Below are 16,848 nucleotides of genomic sequence, written 5' to 3'. Positions count from 1 at the left end.
TATTTACATGGCAAAACAGTACATTGAATACATTAAGTAAGCCTCATCAGCAATATTCCTTCTAACTTTTCAAGTGTCTGAGCATACATACATATGACCTGAGCATTCCATGGATCTCAGACATGCACACTTGTAGTATCACACCTGTCCAAAACCTGAGAACTTGAGCTTCCATTCTAAGGTATTTTGGATATGAGTGGGTTCAAAAGGTGTATTTCACAACGTAGCTTTCTTTTTTTTGTCAACTTCAGACAAAACAAGCTGTAGAACTATCTTTTCCAATTAATGATCTCAATCTTGTATGAAACCTCTATTTTATCATTGCAACAGCCTGTTGTGGCACTATTTCATCCTGGAAATTTACTTGAAATTGATGCCATATTTGTTGTACATGTTTAATTTTGTCTTAATAAAAAAAAAAAAAGAAGTAATTTTAAAATGTCTACCGAAAAAACAACCGTCTTCCGGTATCTTCGGCAACACTTGGGAAAAGTAGACGTAAAACTTCCCGTCTCCGGTAAATCCGGTCATCAAAATGAAAGCAAGTACTACATGCACGGTTGAGCTACACATGCCATTCAGTCCACACTTGCTGCTTTAGCTTTGCAGCGCGTTTTTCCAGAGCAGCCCTTTCTCATTCGAAAAATAAAAAATGTTACCTAGATTCCCATCTTCCAGTCCACCTTAAACGAAGCGCTTTGGCTTGGTGTGTAGATGTGGTACTGCCCGTTCGTTTCGCTATAACACGGGTCAGCAAGCAACACTGCAGCTCTCTCAGCTCCGCTGTCTCATTAGCTGTACGCTAACCTGGACAACAGCTGCACATACTACTTAACGCGCTGTTAATGAATTTATTGGCTGCGTAAGTAAAAATAAATCTTAGCACTGGCTGGAGAGCGTTTGTCATTGTGTTATATGTTGTTACTGCTTTTGTCGCCTGTCACTCACGGAGTTGCATTGCAAAAGGGTACAGAATAAATTATGTCTTTATTTTATTTACAGTTCATGTTAGATATTATTTTTAGATTTTATTTTGTGCGTTGCATAAATTTGAGGTGTGCTGAGAACGCTGGGCCGCAGCTTAGAGGGAACATTGCTCATCAGTAGTCTATTATTTTGGGTTACTCTTGAGCTTTCCATTACACGCAGTACCTTGTGCAAATACTTTAGGATAACTTTTCATGGGACAACACTAAATAATCGACATTTTGATCCAATGTAAAGTAAGTAGTCAGTGTACGGTTTGGTTAACTGTGTAACACACAATGTAAACCGCTGGCAACAAAAATTAGTACACCCCTATGCTAAACTGTACAAAATGGGACCAGTTCGCCATTTTTTCTTACCTGTGTCATGTGACTTGTTAGTATTAAAAGGTCATAGGTGTGAATGGGAAGCTGCTGTGTTAGATTTAGTGTTATGGCTCTCGCATTCTGCCGTACTGGTCACTACAAGTTCAACATGACATTTCCATTTTCTTAAGTAAAAAAAGTCGCTGAATTTGCAGATTTCCTGATCAAATACAGAGAATCCGAAGGTAAGGCCACCATGAGCGTGGCTTCTGGGCTTAGTCCGCAAACTCCGCCTACTGTCTGAATGCACACTGAGTTAGAGAATGGCGCCTGCATGTTTCCAATACTAAAATGTTGCAGAAACGTTTATTATACCCCACGAGTTACAGCCTGTGTAATGTATTTTAATGGAAATGTGACAATAATCAGACACTAAAATACATAGAAATGTCATACGGCTCTTGCAGTACCACTGCATCCTGAAGGGGTGGGGGCGTCTGATCACCAGGAGGTGATCAGACTTTTACAACAAAGTATCAGAGCTATTCCTGGAGAAAAGGTTGCACGTACTTCATATTCAAATAAAAGGTAAGAACCCAAATGTTTTTCAGTTTATACAAAAAAAAATGGGTCTAAGAAGTATCTGAAAACCTTTTTTAACCAAAGTGAATTGTTGTCTTTTTTTTTGTTTTAGTTATCCTCTTAATGAGCAAGCTGTGTTAACATAAAAAAAATTCCAAAGGAGTCAGTGCCTCACCAGCCATGAACCTCACCGCACACTGACTACTTCACATTGTATCAAAGTGTAGTTTCTTCAGTGTTGTGCCATGAAAAAATATCATGTAATATAATATCATGTAAGTGTACTCACTTTTGTGAGGTACTGTGTCTTACACGAGTAACAATTAACATTAAAACAGTTTTAATGTAACACATTGTAAGACATGAACGGTAAAACAGTGCATGAAAGTCCATTGACTATCATGCCAAATGCTGGATCAATACATTATCAATCCGTTATCAATAGAAAACATCAAGTTTTTTTTCATGACCACGTCACCTGTGTGCGGCAGAATTCAAAATAAAGCAATCTTCTTTCAGCGCTTTGCAACTTGTCAAGTCTCCTCCCCCAGTCCCAGCTGATGGCCCTCAGCAGGCTCCACCCCTGCTGGCTCAGCTGCAGCAGCTAGCAAAGGACAAGCAGAGCTTGGAGGCGGAGCTTGTGCGTTGCCAGGAGGCGGAACGAGAGGCCAGCGAGAGAGTGTGCAGGTATTGTGTGCGTGTGTGTGTGCACGCGTGCGTGTATGTATATTCAGATACAGTATGTATAGCTGTATTTATATACTGTATATATACAGGGTCAGGCAAAATGATCTGACACATTTGTAGGTTAAATAAAAGGCAAATAAAGTAAAGAAACAAGAAAGTGTTTTTATTTTTGAAAAGTACATATAATACCATTCTGTTTCATTATGTTTTAAAAATTAAATCAGTCAAATGGGATCCATTCTTGTCCACACACTCAATGCAGATCCAGTAGCTCTGAAGTTGGTAACCCATAACAAGATGGTGTTTGGAGCTGGTACGGGATCATGTCTACCAAGATTGAAGTGCAAACGGAACGCTCGTTGTGTTGCAGTTACAGATTTGTTTGTTTTGATAAACGTTTCCACAATGAAAGCGCGATGCTCATCAGTCCAATTCATGGCAGCAACTGAAAAAGAAACGAAGCAAAATGACATTATATGAAAAAAATGGCATTATATGTACCTTTCGAAAATAAAAACCCTTTTTTGTTTCTTTACTTTATTTGCCTTTTATTTAACCTACAAATGTGTCAGATCATTTTGCCTGACCCTGTAATATATATATATATATATATATATATATATATACACATATATATGTATATGTGTGTGTGTGTGTGTGTGTGTATATATACAGTATATATATATATATGTGTGTATATATATATATATGTGTGTGTGTGTCAGTGTGTGTGTGTGTGTGTGTATGTATGTATGTATATACACACACACACACACGCTAGGGCTATCAAAGTTAACGCGTTAACGGAAGTTTCCTTTAACGGAAGTATTTTTTTGACCTGCGATTAAAATGCACAAGTCCTGTTTGACCCTCGGCCCACACCGAAGATTGAGGAAACGCAGTGGTGGATGGGGAGCCACAGCCGACAACAAATATTGAGCAGAAATGGAAAGATAGGGTATTCTGAGTGGTAGGTTTAGCTTCAAAGCCCTGGCAGATGGCTCTCACAACAAGACCAAAGTTGTTTGTATCTACTGTGACTGTGAGGTGAGTTGTTACAGAGTGCCAACATCAACTGCCAGAGAGAAGTGAGAAGGTGAAGCACTGCCGGTATTTTTTTAAATTGTCATTTACAGTATACAGTGGTACCTTGGCATACGAGTGTCCCAACTAACGAGTGTTTTTTAGATGAGAGATGTCCCTCGGCTGATTTTTTGCTTTGAACTGCGGGCTAAAATTTGAGTTCTGAGCTGCTAGTTACCGGCAGGCAAAGACGCGGACAGCTATGTGGGGCCTTCTGTCAATGTGACCATGGCTGAAGACGAGAATGGATGTAAATAGCATTAGCAGCGCACTAGCTAGTCACGGGGAAAGGTTTTCAACTCAGAAGCAAAACATGTGTACATTATAGCGATCTAATTTGTCTTATTTATTATGTTTTGTGTAAAACTATGACAGCAGCAACATCAGATTAAAAGCACTAAATGAATACAGACCACCATCCACCAGTATGAGCCTGGACTTTGTTTTTTGGAGAGGTGCACCGCACAAATATACACATTAGCACTCAGTAAGGTCATCACATCTTACCTTTATGTATTCCCACATAGTTTCAGCAATATCACCAATATGAGGTGAAAGAAAAAGGGGGGAAATACAGTATAGTAGTCTATCTGTGCAGCGTGGGAGAGGTTAGATGGTGCGTTAAACATGCAAAAACTGCAGGATTTCTAACTGTATATTATTTTTTGAATACAATAATGGCGCATATTTCCAAAATGGATATCCCTTTACATAACATTTGATGTAGTTAAATTTTATTCGATGTAGTTATTTACAAATGATTTTTTTTTTAAGTCTCTTTTTTTTTTTCTTCTTTCCTTTTAATCATTGTGCCTGAACCTTTCCCGCGGCCCGGTGGTTTTGGACCCGTGCCTTACAGCATGCTTGGGGATATGATACTTACTTACTTACTCTTTTACACATTTAAAAATGCTTTAAGAATGCCACTTTTATAGAATTGGCTTCTTTATTACCACAAAGAGATTTACATCCCTACTTCTTATAGATAAAACTATGGACAAAATGTGATTAAATATTTTAATTGTTTTATTTGATATACTGTATACAGTGTGTATGGTTACTACACGATTGGGCAAGGCACGCCTCAAAATGTTGTATGTTGATGTTAATGTGTTAATGAAGTCGTTAGCGTTACCCTTAATAACTAAAAGAATGAGACGAGTCGTCACGGTGAAGGTCAAACAGGTGTGTCTGGCGTTAAAAGTATGACATCATTGATATTCCTCAGACGTCGGCTTTGTCACAGGAAGCTAATCCGTCTGACGGCGGCGCCGCCTAACGTGAGTTGTTGTACGGCCGCTTCCTGTCTCATCAGCCTGAAGATGAAGGGATGAGATTCCTGATGAAAACAGATTAAGTCGTCCGTCCTCCCGGCCTCAAACCTGCGGCTTTCTGCTCTAATTTGGCTGCCAGTGGGGGGGCAGGGGCAGCTGCGAAAAGACTGAGTTGGTGAATAGAGACGAGTGTTTGCTCAAGGGGGGGGGAGTGCTTTTCCTTATTAGAAGTTTAAATTTGACTCTGAAGTTGTAAAGTCACTTTCTCACCTCCCATGCATGCATGGATGTGGTATGGATCAATACTTATGATCAGTAGGTGTAGTTTGAGTCGCACATTTATGAAATCATTATTTTTCAGGTTGGAGCGTCTTGTGGACGTTTTGAGGAAAAAAGTTGGAACAGGAAGTCTGCGAGCTGTCGTCTGATTGGCTGCTGTTTTTTTGATCGATTCAATGATGTCATCTTTTGTCACAAAGTCGTCATGTGACAAATATTGTTGATTGTCTTATTTGGGATTGGAGAGTGTGTATTATTTGGTGACAAAGCTTCAAATTAAAACTTTGTCAACTTGCTATGATTCTTGTCTTTAATATTTGTGTGCGTACGTCCTCCCTCCCTCCACTTGTCCCTTGTCCATGTTGTCCATGTGCTTGTCCTCAGGAAGCTTCCTGTGGAAGATTTGTGTCCCTAGACGCACGAGACTTTTTCACCTCACTGTCACTTGTGTTGTCAACCTTCTGAAGTCCTACTCCGCATACGAAGTTTAAAAGTTCCATTTCTGGAGCGCCCCGCCGCCACCCAAGCCCCTCTGGGCTGGCCTTGTGGTCACCATGGCGACAGTGGACCACTCACCGTCAACTTGGGTGTCCCGCTCTTAATCCTGCAGCTGCTAATCTTCTTGTTGGGAAGAAAGACAACGTTTGTTCATCTCAATTTCTCACCACCTGTGATTGACGGACGCCAACTTAGTTGGACAGAACCGTCCAACTAATCTGGGCTCCGCTTGTGTCCCTAGCTAACACTAACACCAACAAGACCCTCTTGAAGAACTTTATGAAGAACCTCATAAAGAAGTTCTTGAAGAAGTGCTTGAATCCCTCCTTGAGGAGCTCTTGGCATGACCTTTGACATCAAGTGGGGAGGTTAGGGTTCTTGTGGTATCAGAACCTGGCTGAGTTCACTTTGGACATCATCACTTTGATGTCACTCAAACGTTTGGCTGCATGGCTGACAGTCCATCTGGTCAACAAAAGCCAGCCTCTCAGTCCATGTCATCCTGTTGTTTGAAGCAAGTGCATTGGCCCCGCCCACCACGCCTCCCCTTTTGAATGCCCTTGTGCTCTTATTGTGAAAGGACGTCTTTGCTCTTTTCGTGTGTGTCCACAATGGTGTGATTGTTGTCTTATTGCACGTCATTAATTCCAATCCCCATCAAAAGGCCCCCAGTGACTCCCCCCCACACATAGCGCCCCTCCGCCGTGCCCCCCAGGCCTTTCAAAGTCTTTTCCACCAGAAGGTCCATGCCGCCCTTTCTTAAACAACTGTGGGGGCCTTCAGCCGCCGCCAGTGGAGGACTCGTCCAACCTCGCTCTGACCATATGCTCTGTTTAGAGCCCCCCCAGCCCCCTTTTATTGGACTGCACACTTGCAGGTTCTTTCAGTCCGCTGATGATATTGTCAGTTTCTCATGGAGATCAACAAAGATCCACTCCACCTTCTCCTCTGACACTTCATGCTTTTCATTCTGCTTGTGGTCATCTCTTGTCACTTATTAGGCCAATTAGCTCCTGTCAAATATGGACGCCCAGAATGTTCACGGCACGAAAGCTTTCAGCAGAAAATGATAATACATCATATTAAATATCCAATCAAGTCATGATCATGAAAATGGAACATTTGAAATATTTCTAATTGATCTCAAGTGATAGAATCATAGTAAATATAGTATCATAAGTAACAATAGGAAATAAATACTACATAAATATACTGTATTACTTTCATGTGTGTGTGTGTGTGTGTGTGTGTGTGTGTATAAAGTTGTGAATCGGAACATTAAAAACTGAAGAGGTGAGAAAATTCACTGAGGACATGTGTGCGTGTATGTGTGTGTGTGTGTGTGTGTGTGCGCGCATCTGTGTAAAGAAATAGAAATAATGAGTGGCGTAAATAAAATGAAATATTGATTATAAATGATGAATAAAGATGTCTGTCCATTTTGAAGTGAAAAAAAACGAATGAAATGTTTTATTTTGAAAAGCAGAATAAGTTAAAACGTTTTCTTTTTTTTACTTGTTTATGTCATGCACACTATTGATCTTTATTCATCAGGAGGTCATGACCCCTGCAGTCACACCTCTGACCTTTGACCCCAAACATCAACATGATGGAAGCGTGCACGACCGCGTGCACGTGGAGGTGAATGTTTTTGGAACGTGTTTGTGTCCTGTCCAATAAGTCCAAACAGGAAGTCCCATAGTGAGGCGGCATGCAAAGCCTGGAACAGGAAGTGAGGACTAGGAGGTGTTGAGGAGCGCCCTGGGACACGCCCCTTGGTAGTACGACGCCTCCAGCGACTCGACCGTCCTGGTGCCAATGGCGGGTCCGGTGCCGTAGGGTGAGTACTGCAGGCTCTCGTAGGCCTTCAGGTCCAGTTTGTGGTGCTGCTCTGAAGACATGAGGTTGTTGATGGAGAAAGGGTGGTTGAAGGCGTAGTGGGCGTCGCCTTTGAGGTGCATCTGGGCCTCATGCACGTGCATGTGCGCGTGCGGCGGCAGGCACAAGGACGACAGCAACTGAGAGCCTGACACCTTGGTGTCCGAGCCGGGTAGCCCCGCCCGGCTGGACGACGCCAGTGAGGACGTGTCTGAGAGTCCGGGAGGCTTTAGGGTCTCCCTGCAAGGAGAGGCTCCGCCCCCTCGCTCCTTCCTGCCCTCCGATTGGACCTTCTTGTCACACTTGAAACGCTTCTGGCGCCGCAGGTAGCAGCCATTCTCAAACATGTTACCAGAGTCCGGGTGCAGGGTCCAGTAGGACCCCTTCCCGGGTTTGTCGGGCGAGCGTGAGACTTTGACAAAGCAGTCGTTGAAGGACAGCGAGTGGCGGATGGAGTTCTGCCAGCGCTGCTGGTTCTGCCGGTAGTACGGGAACAGGTCCATGATCCACTGGTAGATCTCACTGAGGGTCAGCATCTTGCCAGGCGCCTGCTGGATTGCCATGGTGATAAGCGAGATGTACGAGTACGGCGGCTTGGCGTGCGGGTAGCTTCTCCTCAATGCTTTGCCGTCGCGGCCTCGGTTCAGCCCGCCGCCTCCGCTGTACGCCGTGCCGGCGTTGACGCTCGGACTCGCGCCGCCGTATGGGTTCAGGGCCAAGGAAGTCTGCTGGGCCGTCGCCGAGCTCATGCAGGACGGGCTCAGAGTCCCGCCCATTGCGCCACTGCTGAGGCTGCACACACCCATCCCTGACACCGGGGCGGGGCTTATGCTGGGGCCGCTGTATGGCATATTGAAAGAGGTGGACGCCGTTCCGCTGCCGGACATGTAGCTTGACACAGCACCCATCCCGAGACCCGCCGCCATCGGGGAGTAGACCTGAAACCACAGGAAGTGGCAACCCGTTACGCAGGAAGACCTGGAACCCATTGATTACTTTGACAGAGAGCGTCTGATTGATTGATCGGTTTCTCAGGTGTTCATATTTGAAAGACATCATCGTGGTGGCTGGAGGTCAAAGGTGTTCAGATGGAGTCCACATCAGATGAACTCAACTTGTGTTGATGTGTGTGTCCAACACGTCACACACTTCATTGTTCACTGTTTATCCGTCAGTGTTGTGTTCATGTGTGTCCGTCATGTTTGTGCTTCTGTCTGCAACCTCTGTCCATCAAAGTCTTGGACCCAACTCGTGTGATGGTGCCCTCCTGTGGCATCAACTTGAAGTATGGCCTAAGAACTAACAAGTCAGGACTACTACTGCTGCCTAAATACTATCGCAAAAACGATACTGTAAATACTATAAGAAGTATCTAAACATTCTATTCATTCGAACTCTTACTACCAACTCAAGACTCTTAACAACTACTAACTAAAGACTGTAAAAACTTTTAAGAAAACCTGTAAGAACTATTAATTAGATATTTGAATAACTATTAAGTACAACTAGAATTAAGGAGTTTAAAAACTATCATGTGAACCTTGAACAACTAACTTAATGAAAGGTTATAAAAACTTAAAACGAAAAGAATGATTCATGAAAGATTCTAAGAACTATTAATAAAACATGCAAAACTATTTGCTAAATATTACAAAAAGAATATTAAAATCAGAATTAGAAAATATTACAAGAACTGTTCATTTAAAATGCTAAACTATTTACTAAATATTATAAAAAAGGATATAAAAACTATCAAAGATTATAAGAACTATTAAGGATTATACGAACTGTTAAAGATTATAAGCACTATCAAAGATGATAAGAATTAGTTAAAGATAAGAACAATTAATAAGAAATTACAAAACCTAATAATGAGAGATGATCAGAACTATTCATTCGAAATGATATCTAATAAGATTATAAAAAATGATAAACTATAAGAATGGAAAAAAAGAGCTCCCTGTGAGACGTATGACGCCAGTAAATACTAATTTAGTTTCATTTGTCAAATGACTGAAATGAAGTTTAACGTCGCTCATACTAACATTTTAATCAAATATACAAGTTGGATGTCTGAAAGCGTTCACAACATTTGTGTTCATTTGATTTTTTTTGTCGAAGTGTGATTCGTTTACCACTTATGAAAGGTTTGATGCTTTAAAACGACGTATTTGTATTGATTGATGGGGTTTTTTTGAATGCATATAAAAATGTTGTCAAACGCCTGGAAGAAAACGCTCGACCCCGTTTTAATTGAGTTAGTGTTTCTTCGACGTCGTTTGAAAGTAAAACGAGTTTCTCCTGAACGTCTACATCATTAAAAAATAAACATCGCTTTAATGATAATATTCTTCATAATAAATCGCAGCTTTTTCCCCCCTCAATGAATTGAAATTAAAAATACAAAAAAAGCGACAACAATGAATTGAAATTAAAAAATACAAAAAGACAAATGTTTGACGGGACGTAAATTCACAAAAGAAACGTGAAAAACGGGCGTAAATAAATCCATCAATTGTTTAGCTATTATTTCATATTTCGGGTATCTTATTATTTCACCTCGTCCTTAATGCCAACTAATTAATTAGACTTAACGGAGGCATTCAATTCAAATGAACTGATGTATTTAATGTCACATTTAACGCGTAACAAACCTTTTTTGTTTAGTATTTGGACGCCAATATTTTCTCTTTTGGATCGTTTCTTTCTTTCATCGGACTGCAGTTTTATCAACTTGACTTAATATGAATCATTATTGTAATAACAATATTTAAGGTTTGAGTCGTTCAGTTTGAATAAAATCCAACGAACTCAAAAGAAACTTTACTGCAATGTCTTATTTATATATATATATATATATATATACTATATAAAGAAATTGTAGCTCAGTGCGACCACGTGAAAGTTAAAAGTTGTGATGAAGTTCTAATTAGTGTGGCGCTTTAGAAAGATCAGAATCGGATGCGGGTGCGTTTTTGGGGGCTTCAACGAAGCGTGAAATGAGCGTGAAAAGGAAGACTGACCTCCTCGCTGTAGTAACTCCAGTCTGGAGCGTCGTGGCCTTCCATCTTCACCGCGCCCAGCATGCTCTTTCCTGCTCGCAACTGCTGCTGCTGCTCCAGGTGCTCGTGCTGGTCGAGGTGAGGCTCACAGGAGGTGGACAGAGACTCAGTGAGGTGACAAGCTCCTCCTGATGATGATGGTGATGGTGATGATGATGATGATGATGATGATGATGATGATGAAGGAGGTTCAAGCCTCCTCCTCCACGTGCCTTCAGTAAACATCCATCGCATAATAGCAGCAACAATCATTATTATTATTATTATTATTAATGTTGTTATGGTGATGATTATTCATGACAACATTGTCACTTGTAAACATTCATTTTTATTTATATGACTTTATTTCTACAATTCATTATTATTGTCATTACTAATTATAACTGTCACGTCTAAACATTATTATATGGCTATAACATTACTATTATTACTTTTACTTATATCAAAAACATAATTATGAATTATATATTGCCACTTTTAACATTGACTTTTATTTCTATTGCTACGATTTCTACAATTAAAAACGTAATTATAAGATTGTCACTTCTAAAAATGAACCTTTATTTCGACACTTATAATAATATTACCGTTATTACTTTTATTTTTTTAATCTATTAATTTTAACATTGTCACTTCTAAATATTAACTTATTTCTGCGCTTATGAGATAACGTATTGTTATAGCAATAGCATTAATATTATGATTGTTGTTATTCTTGGTGGCCACACAAGTTTATTTACATGCCTGTCAATCATTTTGTTGCATGATGACGTCAATGAAACGCTCCCTGCTTATAGCGCCTGACACCTGACCGCGCCCCCGACTGCCTGGTCATGACCTGCACCAAGCATGGGGTGAAGGTTCAGGTGACGTGTTGATTGACACGTGACCTCAAGTGATGATTGTCACGTGGACTGTGCCACCTGCTGGCGAGCCACCGTCACTGCATCACAACGTGAGGCTGCTGAGGGATCAGAATAACATTCTACTATCGTCTGCAGTACTATGTTATACTCATGTATACACTATTAAATGACATAAGACGTGATAAAATACTAATTAGTCTGTTATACTATTACTTGTATGAGATAGCAGTGTTATACCATTACAACATATCACATGGTAATACAACATACGGTAGTATAACATAATAATAATTACGGTAGAACATTAGTATAGCATGTGTGGTCTTACCTGATACTGCCATATGAAGTCCAAGCTCCTAACCTCCGGGAAACCCTCTGTTACCTCGTTTTTGAAAGTCCTCCTCAATATTGTTTCCGTTTAATAGTCTGTCAGCTGTTTTGTGGCATTGTTTTGCACTTCCCGGCCACCGTAGCTGTGCCTCGCTGTAGAAAGACGGCAGCAACAAGCACCTGCCAGCTCATTGCCAGAGGAAGGGGAACTGCGCTCCTCTCTGTTTGATTTCTCTGTATTTTATTGTCCGATTAGGAATAACAATGATGTCACACTTACATTAAAGACACAGACACAGGCTGGAGAAAGTCATGGTGTAGAATAAATGTTTCTGCAAACGCTGCATACGACATGCTGACAATCAGAAGTGGGCATTCAGTGCATGCAGTGCAGTGCGCTCACACGGTTGCTCCGTTGCGCACTAATGAAGGGAGTAACGACTCCCGGCAGCCTCACCCCAGGTTTCTACCCTGTATTTCATCAGCAAATGTGAAAATTCAGCATTTTGTACTTAAGCAAATGTTAACAACGATACATTCCGTAAATTCATACAGAAAATACATTTACAACACAGTTCAATGGACAAATATGAATATTTGATGTTATCATTTTTTGCTTTTTTATTTTTCAACATGACTGCCTCCCCTGACTGATTATAACATGCTAGCATAACACATCATAACACGACAACAGTAACAACTTTAACCTTGCAGCATCTCCTCCTATTCCTGTTCATTTATCACAGTGCTGATTTGATTGCTTGTTATTCATAGTTATGTTGAACTGCTGTAAAAATACATCATTCCTTTACCGCGGAGCCGTGGGATTCCCCAACGCAGTAATCCATGTTCCGTAACCTGTGTTCTAGATGGTTACTTTAGTCCGGTGTGCATCAGTGTGGTGTAGTCAGTGACCTTTCATCTGTTCAGGTCGCCATCTTGTTTGGGGCGGGGCCTTCTCTGTGCTTATGGGCCCGCCTCCGCAGGCAGCACTTGAGCGTCACCAAGACGACCGCCACCAGGACCACCAGCAACGCCACGGCCACCAATGTCGGGACTAGGACGCCTGAAAAAGGACCTGCGGCGCCGGTCTCGGTTGGCGCGCACTCCGCCGAGTCTTCGTGGTTCTGTTGGCCGCTGAGGTCGGTGCACACACACGTGTACGAGCCCACCGTGTTCACACAGGTGTGCATGCACTCATGCGGTCCGGCGCACTCGTCCACATCCGCGCACTCACCCGAGGCGTCTTTGAGGAAACCGGGTCCACACGGCACGCACACGTAGCTCAGATTAGCGGCAGCACGGTTGGGCAGATGCCAAACGGCGGGCCGACCCGAACAGTGCAAGTCCAGCCGGACCGTGGACCAGCAGTCCACCTGGATCCTGCTGCTGTTGTCAGGGTCCAGACTGAGGAAGCGTGCTCCAGGCACAACAGGCCAGCGACACAGGCGAGGCCCAGATTTGGGCCCAGGGTGGGGTCCCTCCTCATCAGGTTTTCCCTGATGTGTTGGATGTGTTGGTTCTGTTGGCTCTGGTTCTGCTGGTTCTGGCTCACGCGATGCCGGTGCTGCTTCTTCAGGATCAGAAGGTGCTGGTGGTTCTGATTCATCTGTTTCTGGTGCTGATGGTTCTGGCGCAGCCTTTTCTGGTGCTTCTTCAGGATTAGCAGGCTTTGGCGCTTCTGTCTCAGCCGTTTTTGGTGCTGATGGTTCAGCGGGTTCTGGCTCGGCCGGTTCTGCTGCTTCAGGTTCAGCTGGTGCTTGCTCTGTCATTTCTGGTGTTGAGCGTTCAGGAGCAGCGGGTTCTGGTGCTTCAGGTTCAGTTGATTCTGGGTCAGCCGTGGCGTTTGTGTCCTGGAGTCCAACCCGTCTGGATGCCAGCTGGCAGATGAATGGGTTCCGGGTCTTGCAGCTAAGCGGGACCAGACCCCAGTTGGTCACGGTGGACCCGTCCACTTGGGTGGTGACAAGCGCTGCACAGCGAACCGACGTGCACGTGTGTTCTGGCTCCTCCTCCCACTGACTCTCGTGCACGTCCGCACCCCCGTCCGTGGTCCACCTGAAGCCTCTGAGTGGCAGTGATGGAACCACACATTGGTTCTTGGCCTTCTTCAGTCCGACCCAGAAAGTCCTTTTGGCGTGTCGAAAATGAGAGTTGGACAGGATGTGAAGGAGTTGAGCGAGCTCCTGCTGGGTGGTGAAGGTGGCGAGGTGGTGGGGCTGACATTCCTGCAGGGCTTGCTCGAAGGAGACCTCTGAGCGGTGGACTGTGTAAATCGGTTCCGAGTTGGACCCGGTTGACATGGATGTGAGAAAGGCGACAGTACAAAGCTGAAACCAGCGGAGCAGCGACGCCATGGTTTGACTCCTCCCACTGCGCTGTGGAGCACAACCATGTTAGCTTAGCACTCTGAAAATACTGCAATAACAGTACAGCTAATCTGACACCACAATGATTGGCACCACCCAGCAGAATAAGAATGAAATGGCAGAATTTACCCACACACCTGCCAGTCCCTGTTGGTCTCGTAGTACAGCTCCTTTTAAGGCAGAGGGCGTGGGTGCATTTTTTCAAATTCTGGCCCTTTAAGAAGAATTGCATTGTGGGAAGTTGAGTGTCTCTCTCTTCCCTCGCACCACCAATTGTTTTCTGCGTCCTGATTGGCTGCAGACCATTGTCAATGCTCTTGCTAGCTTGTGAATGAATTTTCGGTTCGTCTGCAGCAATGTGCTTTCACAAGGATGCAAAAACGCTACAGCACAACGGAACGGCGCCAGGACGAAAAGGCACGGTCTCAGGAGTGAAATGTATACGCGGGGTACACCCTGGACTGGTCGCCAGCCAATCGCAGGGCACATATAGACAAACAACCATTCACACTCACATTCATACCTATGGACAATTTAGAGTCTAATTAACCTAACATGCATGTTTTTAAAATGTGAGAGAAAACCGGAGTACCCGGAAAAAACCCACACACTAGCGATGACACAGGAGACATGGCAGGATGGCAAGGAGATTGATTGACAAAGGTCTACAGCCAATCAGGGCACAAAAAACAATGGGCGTGCACAGACGAGACAGGGTGGAGAGAGAGAAAGAGAGAGAGAGGGAGGGAGACATACACACTCAACTTCCCACAATGCAATTCTCCTTAAAGGCAGGGTTGTGACAGCGTTCATAATTTTAAAAAAGCACTAAAAAACTTTGATACAGGTGAACCGCAATAGAGCGAGGGAACACTGTATGTGCCTTTCATACCCTGCTCTAGCATATACTCTGCTCAAAACTGGAAGCACTACAAGGACTGCCCGCACTCCCCTCACCCCTCACGTCAAAACGCAGTCAGTGAAGTGTAAAAACTGTATCTGAGAAACAAAACGTTGAACATGAAAAACCTGTGACACTTAGTGTAAAAAATTGGCACTGAAAAAATGTCATAATACAAAAAATACCCACACATTTTTTTTAAATGTATGTATTCTGTTTTTCAATTCAACGTTTTACAATGCCAATACTTGTTTGTGTCAATGCCCATGTATTTTTTATGTCAGGAGTCTGTGAATGTGATGCCATTCAATTTCCACTGCAAAGATTACAATCAATGTCATGACGTGAAAAACAATGCTTGCAGTGAATACGATTTGATGATGGTCGCATCTTAATTGGCCCAGCAGCAGATTAGGTATTCCTACGAACATGTTTGTTTTACATTACAGAGACACATTTTCACACTATTCGGTTTTCCATATAAGTATGTTTAAAGTGTTTTGTACAATGACTCGTGAACTGCTCCAAAGGTCAAATTGATTGAAAAACAACAAATCAAAGCGAATTTTCTTACCTTCAAACCGTTGAGTTGCGTGTTTTTACACAAATTGCTGCTCTCCCCCTCTCATATGCCAGCAACCGCCCCCCCCGGGCAGGAAGTGTGTGTCTTGATATCGTCACGTTTCCCGCCACACCTTGTCTCTCAAATCACGTTCCTCCTTCTTTTAAATGTTTAAATGCACTTTATAGTCAAGTCAGTGATGAATTATAATTGTGTAATTGTTATTTCATTCTAAAGTATTAACATTTGTTGTTGCTGCCAAATGATGTACTTTTCTAGAACAAATCAGACACATACACACACAGGATAAAGATCAGCAGCTTCCTCATCTCTAATTAATCTTAATGACATCTAAATATTTCAACCTCCCTGATAGGAAGTGTGTGTTTTTCACTGACATTCTAACCACACACACACACACATGCATTTGTTGGCATGGCGACCCAGATGCTTCCTGTTTCCTGAAGGAAGTGTTTAAAGAATGGCAGGAAGTTACAAGCTTGTGGGAGAGATATACTGTAGTGGAGCTCCTGTTGTCATGGAAACAGGTTACATGCTTTTATTTTGGAGGGTTTGGTTCCTTGATTTGCTTCATGTTGGGTCACATGATTGCACTGTTAGGAAGGTAACCATCAGGGAGGCCAGTCGTAACCGTGGTAACACACGCATAGCCCACGACTCCTAGAAAAACTTTATTTGAACAAAGCACAGAAACAAGATGGCCGCAAGCATGGGGTGGGGGTGCGTCTTGCAAACACTGCCCCCCCAAAGAAGGATTAGTGATTAATTAACCAATCAACCGTTCCGCCAGTGATGCTGAACGTGACCACGTGACACCTCAGGCGGCGCTGGATACGGCAAGCTTCTTCAGGTGGTCCATGAAGACCTGCAGGCTCACATCGTCTGTCAGGATGGGAGCGCCCGACTCCTAAAAAAAACATGACTCAGCGATCGTCAACACAAGGCCAAAGGTCAAGCTTGATGGCCAGTTGACTCACCTGTCCCCACCCGTACATGTTGTTGTGTGTTTGCGACGGATTCACTTTGGACAACAGGAAGCGGGCCTGCCATCATCAACATCAACATCATCACCATCATACTGTATGTGTGTGTGTGTGTGTGTGTGTGTGTGTGTGTGTGTGTGTGTGTGAGAGAGCACCAACCTGGCTGCCGCCGTGTTCCGTG

The 16,848-nt window shown here is 43.2% G+C and overlaps 4 protein-coding genes across 9 annotated transcripts in view; 1 reads left to right on the top strand and 3 right to left on the bottom strand.

Moving 5' to 3' along the window:
• mipol1 (mirror-image polydactyly 1) overlaps nucleotides 1-5,456 on the top strand; it is a 34,478-nt gene extending 29,022 nt beyond the window's left edge. For 4 of the 5 annotated variants that reach the window (XM_054797724.1, XM_054797722.1, XM_054797723.1 and 1 more), the window contains 2 exons: nucleotides 2,394-2,561; nucleotides 5,280-5,456. In XM_054797724.1, the coding sequence (XP_054653699.1) occupies nucleotides 2,394-2,561; nucleotides 5,280-5,346 (235 nt within the window). In that variant the 3' untranslated portion in view covers nucleotides 5,347-5,456. Of the gene's footprint in view, nucleotides 1-1,759; nucleotides 1,881-2,393; nucleotides 2,562-5,279 lie in introns of those variants that run through there. The other variant, XR_008573545.1, reaches the window with a different exon arrangement.
• Nucleotides 5,457-7,258: 1,802 nt separating this feature from the next.
• On the bottom strand, nucleotides 7,259-10,724 carry foxa1 (forkhead box A1). Its single transcript, XM_054796518.1, has 2 exons — nucleotides 10,597-10,724; nucleotides 7,259-8,511 (listed from the first exon to the last, which is right to left on the bottom strand). The coding sequence occupies exons 1-2, from the start codon at nucleotides 10,657-10,659 to the stop codon at nucleotides 7,435-7,437; spliced, it is 1,140 nt and encodes a 379-aa protein (XP_054652493.1). The 5' UTR covers nucleotides 10,660-10,724; the 3' UTR covers nucleotides 7,259-7,434.
• A 1,313-nt stretch (nucleotides 10,725-12,037) lies between these two features.
• Nucleotides 12,038-16,192, bottom strand: clec14a (C-type lectin domain containing 14A). Of its 2 annotated transcripts, none has more exons than XM_054797129.1 (2): nucleotides 15,676-16,192; nucleotides 12,038-14,209 (listed from the first exon to the last, which is right to left on the bottom strand). In XM_054797129.1, exon 2 carries the CDS (start codon nucleotides 14,186-14,188, stop codon nucleotides 12,758-12,760), a length of 1,431 nt encoding a protein of 476 aa, XP_054653104.1. In that variant the 5' UTR covers nucleotides 14,189-14,209; nucleotides 15,676-16,192; the 3' UTR covers nucleotides 12,038-12,757. The 2 variants fall into 2 exon arrangements, with proteins under 2 accessions (XP_054653104.1, XP_054653105.1); XM_054797130.1 differs by having other exon boundaries at nucleotides 12,038-14,204.
• Nucleotides 16,193-16,340: 148 nt separating this feature from the next.
• Nucleotides 16,341-16,848, bottom strand: part of sec23a (Sec23 homolog A, coat complex II component) — a 14,046-nt gene continuing 13,538 nt past the window's right edge. Inside the window, exons 18-20 of the mRNA XM_054797128.1 lie at nucleotides 16,827-16,848; nucleotides 16,662-16,727; nucleotides 16,341-16,591 (exon numbers count right to left, since the gene is read on the bottom strand). The exon at nucleotides 16,827-16,848 is cut by the window's right edge and continues 134 nt beyond it. Of these exons, the coding sequence (XP_054653103.1) occupies nucleotides 16,502-16,591; nucleotides 16,662-16,727; nucleotides 16,827-16,848 (178 nt within the window). The 3' untranslated portion in view covers nucleotides 16,341-16,501. The remainder of the gene's footprint in view (nucleotides 16,592-16,661; nucleotides 16,728-16,826) is intronic.

The sequence above is a fragment of the Dunckerocampus dactyliophorus genome, chromosome 13 (genome assembly GCF_027744805.1).
Source record: "Dunckerocampus dactyliophorus isolate RoL2022-P2 chromosome 13, RoL_Ddac_1.1, whole genome shotgun sequence".
Taxonomy (NCBI): Eukaryota; Metazoa; Chordata; class Actinopteri; order Syngnathiformes; family Syngnathidae; genus Dunckerocampus; species Dunckerocampus dactyliophorus.
Note: the sequence above shows the minus strand (reverse complement) of the source record. Positions and strands in the feature narration are given on the sequence as shown.

What these genes read in the sequence shown, in the direction of transcription:
- foxa1 (XM_054796518.1), bottom strand. Translation starts at nt 10,659, where the DNA reads ATGCTGGGCGCGGTGAAGATGGAAGGCCACGACGCTCCAGACTGGAGT. An exon ending in GGAGTTACTACAGCGAGGAG is followed by an intron (nt 8,512 to 10,596) that starts GTCAGTCTTCCT and finishes CTGTGGTTTCAG; the next exon opens with GTCTACTCCCCGATGGCGGC.
- clec14a (XM_054797129.1), bottom strand. Translation starts at nt 14,188, where the DNA reads ATGGCGTCGCTGCTCCGCTGGTTTCAGCTTTGTACTGTCGCCTTTCTC.